This window comes from Salpingoeca rosetta, assembly GCF_000188695.1.
Source record: "Salpingoeca rosetta unplaced genomic scaffold supercont1.41, whole genome shotgun sequence".
Lineage (NCBI taxonomy): Eukaryota > Choanoflagellata > Craspedida > Salpingoecidae > Salpingoeca > Salpingoeca rosetta.
The window spans coordinates 91412-97173 of NW_004754893.1; the positions used below are offsets into that span (position 1 = coordinate 91412).

General features: G+C 56.0%; 2 protein-coding genes across 2 annotated transcripts; one reads left to right on the forward strand and one right to left on the reverse strand.

The window, feature by feature from the left end:
- Positions 1–46: 46 nt before the first annotated feature.
- Positions 47–1566, reverse strand: PTSG_11160 (uncharacterized protein). Its single transcript, XM_004987751.1, has one exon. It carries the CDS (start codon positions 1450–1452, stop codon positions 148–150), a length of 1305 nt encoding a protein of 434 aa, XP_004987808.1. The 5' UTR covers positions 1453–1566; the 3' UTR covers positions 47–147.
- A 20-nt stretch (positions 1567–1586) lies between these two features.
- Positions 1587–5543, forward strand: PTSG_11161 (integrator complex subunit 11). Its single transcript, XM_004987752.1, has 10 exons — positions 1587–2772; positions 2913–2957; positions 3126–3225; positions 3412–3473; positions 3786–3855; positions 4072–4164; positions 4397–4461; positions 4657–4776; positions 5008–5118; positions 5325–5543. The coding sequence occupies exons 1-10, from the start codon at positions 1633–1635 to the stop codon at positions 5379–5381; spliced, it is 1863 nt and encodes a 620-aa protein (XP_004987809.1). The 5' UTR covers positions 1587–1632; the 3' UTR covers positions 5382–5543.
- The last annotated feature ends 219 nt before the right edge of the window (positions 5544–5762 follow it).

The following is a 5762-nucleotide window of genomic DNA, read 5'->3' on the forward strand; positions in this document are numbered from 1 at the left end:
CACACACACACACACACACACACACACACACACACACACACACACACACACACACACACACACACACAGAGAGAGAGAGAGAGAGAGAAACAACATTATACACTGGAGGCCCAGCAGCAGTCAAACAGAGAACAGCACCACCGCGCCTCAGCATCCCGGGTCAATGACGAGGACCGTGTCGGTGTTGTGTGGAATGCCGTAGATGAGACCGTTGTTGGCAAGAACACCATCCCACCACTTGCCTCCTGATGCATCAAGGTAAGAAATGGTCGTTGTATCGACGGTGTTGGTGGATGGATCCAAAATGAATACCGCTGGGGAATAAAATGGAATGCCGATGACGTTGCCGTTTGGGGCTGGCACAGCGCCAATCCACTGAATGTCTGTTTGCTCCTCCTCGGCAACACCGACTTTGGTCGTGGTGTTGGTGGATGGGTCGATGACAAGCCTTGTGAAGACGCGGCCAGCAATGGTGAAAATGAGGCCGTTGCTGGCAAGCACACCACCGTAACCTCCGCTACTTCTCTCTGCACTGACTATTTGGATGGTGAGGGTCGCGGGGTTGATGACCAGGATCGACGATAAGTACACGGGCATACAGTAGATAAGGCCGTTGGGCAATTGCACGCCACTGTACCACTTAATTTGTGTGCCGACTACACGTAGCGTGGTGGCATCAGCAGTCTTGGTACTTGGGTCGACGATCAGCACAGAATCGCCTCTGCTGGGGATGCCAAAGATGAGGCCGTTGTCGGCCGCGATACCACTCCACCACTTATCGGCTCCAGAGCCAAGCGACGCAATGCTTGTCGTGTCAGATATGTTCGTGTTGGGGTCGATGATGAGCATGCTTGCCCTGCTTGACGGGAACATGTAGACGAGACCAGTGTGGGCCACAACTGCACCGGCCCACTTGTTGGTGTCTGTCCCAAGCCCAGAGATGGTGGTCGTGTCCACTGTGTGCGTACTCGGGTCGATGATGAGAACGGAGTCCGCATTGAACGGAACGGCATAGATCAAGCCGTTGCTGCCAAGCACGCCGCCCACCCACTTGTTGTTGCTTGAGCTGAGTTGTCCGAAGGTATCTGCGCTGGCACTGCACACCTCAGCTCTCAGCGCGTCGATCCTTGCTTGGTTCAAGCTGATCACGTCCTGCCGCTTGGCAATCATACTGTGCTGTGCCTGCACGTTTTGCTGGTGCTCCTGCAGCATGCTCTGCTGCGCTGTGACCATCTCGAACAGCGCATCCACATTCATTCCGTTCACAAACACGGGTTGGCTCGCTGGATCGCTGGTGTTGATGTGAAGCGCGCCCGCATCATCCTCCACCATGGTCACCTCTCCAACAACGCTGCTGATCTTGAACGGCATCCAGCACACTGCAACCGCCAGCAACGCGAGGAGCAACCCACCACGTGCCTGCAGGCAGCCTGTTCTCTTGCCCTGCTTCATTCTCTTCGTGCGAACAGCTCATGTCAACAAGTCAAGACCACAGAACCAAAGGAGAGAAGCGAGTTCTTCAGCTTCTCCCTCCTCCTCTGGCACAGTTGGGAGAGTTGCTGGATGATATGCCTGTATTTCTGCACTGGCGCAGACAACAGAACGACAAGCAACAAGCAAGAAGCAAGCAAGATGCTGCGCGTTGTTGGTGGCGGCGGCGGCGGTGGTGGAGAGCAGACACATCAGCTTCAGCATGAGCAGGGTGAGCACCAGCACGACGGCGCTGTGGCTGCTGCGGATGGGATTGTGGTGCTGCCGCTTGGCGCGGGCCAGGATGTTGGGCGAAGCTGCATCATCGTGGAGATGAATGGGCGGACAATCATGTTTGATTGTGGGATGCACATGGGCTACAACGACGACCGGCGGTTTCCGGACTTTTCCGTGCTGGCGGACGGCGATCTCACGTCGCGGATCGATGTGGTCATCATCAGCCACTTCCATCTGGACCACTGCGGCGCGCTGCCGTTCTTCTCGGAGATGTGCGGGTATGACAAGCCCATCTACATGACCTACCCGACCAAGGCCATCTGCCCGCTGCTGCTGGAGGACTACCGCAAGATCTCCGTGGAGCGCAAGGGCGAGCGCAACTTCTTCACCAGCCAGATGATCAAGGACTGCATGAGCAAGGTGCAGCCGGTTGACCTGCACCAGTCGGTGACCCTGCCCGGTGACATTGAGATCAAGGCGTACTACGCCGGCCACGTGCTCGGCGCCGCCATGTTCCACGTGCGCGTCGGCGACAAGAGCGTGGTGTACACGGGCGACTACAACATGACCCCCGATCGGCACCTGGGCACGGCCTGGATCGACTTCTGCCAGCCCGACGCCATCATCACGGAGTCCACATATGCCACGACCATCCGCGACTCCAAACGCTGCCGCGAGCGCGACTTTCTCACCAAAGTGCACCGCTGCGTGAAGAACGGTGGGAAGGTGCTCATCCCCGTGTTTGCCCTCGGGCGGGCGCAGGAGCTGTGCATCCTGTTGGAGACGTATTGGGAACGCTACAAGCTGGACACGCCCATCTACTTCTCCACGGGTCTGACGGAAAAGGCAAACGAGTACTATCGGCTCTTTGTCATGTACACCAACCAGAAGATCAAGGACACCTTTGTGGACCGCAACCTGTTTGACTTCAAACACATTCGTGCGTTTGATCGCTCGTATGCGGACCAGCCCGGACCCCAGGTCCTCTTTGCCACGCCGGGCATGCTGCACGCCGGTGTTGCTCTCGAGGTCTTTGCCAAGTGGGCCGGCGACCCACGCAACATGGTGCGTTGCTGTGTGTGTATGTGTGTGTGTGTGTGTGTGTGTGTGTGTGTGTGTGTGTGTGTGTACTTGAGTGAGCAAGAATGTGAATGCGTAACCCCCCTCTCAACTTATCCACCATCCACATCCAACACGTCTTGTAGGTGATTCTTCCCGGCTACTGCGTTGCTGGCACCGTCGGCGCACAAGTACGAGTGTGCGTTGTGTCGATGTGTGCGTGTGTGCGTGGGTACATGCTTGTGTGTGTTCCGGTGCTCGCACCAGTTTGTCTCTTGTCCCTTCTTCCTTCAATTCCACTTGCTGATGCTGGCGTGCGCTCATCTGCGTGCTGTGTGCACGTGCTGCTGTTCCCCCAGGTGATTGCGGGGAAGAAAGAGATTCGCGTTGGCCAGCAGATGGTGAATGTGCGGCTGCAGGTGGAATACCTCTCCTTCTCCGCACACGCAGACGCAAAGGGTGTGTGTGTGTATGTGTGTGTGTGTGTGTATGTGTGTGTGTGTGTGTGTGTGTGTGTGTGTGAATGAGTGAGTGTATGAGTGAGTGAGTGTGCGGTCCAGTGACTCACAATGCGCACCACAACCCAAGCAACACGTGCTCCACACCTCCTGCAGCTAACATGCGTCTGACGTTTCCCTCATGCAGGGATCATGACGCTGATCAAGCAGTGCGGCGCAAAGAATGTCGTCCTCGTCCACGGAGAGAAGGTGGCGAATGCGCGCGCGCGCGTGCGTGTGTGTGTGTGTGTGTGTGTGTGTGTGTGTGTGTGTGTGTGTGTGTGTGTGTGTGTGTGTGTGTGTGTGTGTGTGTGTGTGTGTGTGTGTGTGTGTGTGTGTGTGTGTGTGTGTGTGCCTGCGTGTGTATGCGTGTGTATGCGTGTGTATGCGTGTGTGTGCGTGCGTGTTCTTGAGTGTTGAGCTTGACCATTTCCCATTTCTACTACTGCATCGGTGGTGGCGTCGCGTTCTCACGCAAACGCCCATTCACGTGCGCGTGCTTATTGTGGCGGCGGAGTGCAGAAGAAGATGGAGTTCCTGGCAGACCGCGTCAGGAGAGAGCTCGACACGCCTTGCTTCTTCCCAAAGAACGGTATGTGTGTCGGCGGAAGGGACACGGCTTGAGAGGGGCGAGGGACAGGTACAGAGGCGTGCTGGTTCGTTCCTACATCCGACGCACACACACACACACACACACACACACACACACACACACACACACACACACACACACACACACACACACACACACACACGCTCACACACACACACGCTCACACCCATCCTACGCGTGCCATTGCTGCTGCAGGCGAGCGGTTACAGATCAGCGTTTCGCCGCCGGTCCCCATCGACATTTCGAACCAGCTCCTCACACGTGCACCCGTGCTCCACACGAAGCATGGTGGGCTGGCCGTGGGACACACGTGTTGAAGATGGAAAGAGGAACAGCGGTGGTGGTGGTGATGACGGTGATGATGATGTTGTTGTTGCACCTGCCACGCTACTGCATTTGTTTAGTGATGTCCACCTGCCACGACGACGACAACAACATTCCCACGCACGCATATTCTCACACGTTCACGCGCGCACACTCGCGCGTCTGCAACTTCAACAATCGTTCGTTATCATCACAGGACCGATTCGCCCGCAGGAAGTGCGCGTGCACGGCGTTCTTCTCCGTCACTCCACATCATTGAAGGTGTCTTCACACGTGTGCTGTAGTTGCCCTGCCTGCTTGCATGCATATTTGACCGTTTGATGAGTCTCAGCACTCAGACACACTCACACACTCACACACATATGTACGCACACACACTCGTACACACACTCACACACACTCATACACACACACTCACACACTCACACACACTCATACACACACATGTACGCACAGGTGGTGTCGCATCGGGAAGCGAGTTCTCGTGGTGTGGACGTGCACACAATCACATTCAAACAGACGCTCAAGACGCCCGCGCTGACACCCACATCACTGGAGGCAGCGCTCACGGCATGGGTGAGGTGTTGTGAACTGCCTGGTCGCTGGGGTGTGCACGAAGGGTTGTCGTCTGATTGTCGTTGTTGTCATTTGTGTGGAAACGCTGTTCACGTGGTACGCTCACACACACACACACACACACACACACACACACACACACACACACACACACACACACACACACACACACACACACACACACACACACACACACACACACACACAACACGTGGCCACTCTCATCTGCAGTGCAAAGAGCACGACATGTTCCTGCGGCGGCTGGGCGACACGGCGTTCAGGATACGCGGCATTGAAGTCCAGCACCTCGGGCGCCGATGTGTCGTCACCGCCACCCAGTCGGTCAGTTCAGCCGCACATGACATGTGTGTGTGTGTGTGTGTGCTCTCTCTGTGTGCGTTTGTGCTCTCTCTCTCTCTCTCTCTCTCTCTCTCTCTCTCTCTCTCTCTCTCTCTCTCTCTCTCTCTCTCTCTCTCTCTCTCTCTCTCTCTGTGCGTCGTAACCGCTCAACGCTCACTCTTCCCCTGCCATCCACGCAATGTCACCAGGACAAGCACCTGTTGTCTGATGTGCAGAGCGCGATTCGCGACGCTGCGCTGTCGTGACACTGCCACACGATATGTGGAAGCACATTTGTTCGTTGTATTGTGATGCCGAACAGCACACGTGTTGCACGCTCTCGCTCCCTGACTCTCTGTTATGAAGATGAAGATAAATGCACTGCGCTGGACTAACACAAGACAGCAAGCAATGAAGCAAGGTGGCACAGGCACCCAACAAGCAGTCAAACACACAAACACACACACACACACACAACACGCACGGATACAAACACTCATATGCGTGCTCTCGCACACACACACACACACACACACACACACACACACACACACACACACACACACACACACACACACACACACACACACACACACACACTCTCTCGCGTTTGCGGGGCGGGACAGCCTTTTTTTTGTGGGGGTCGG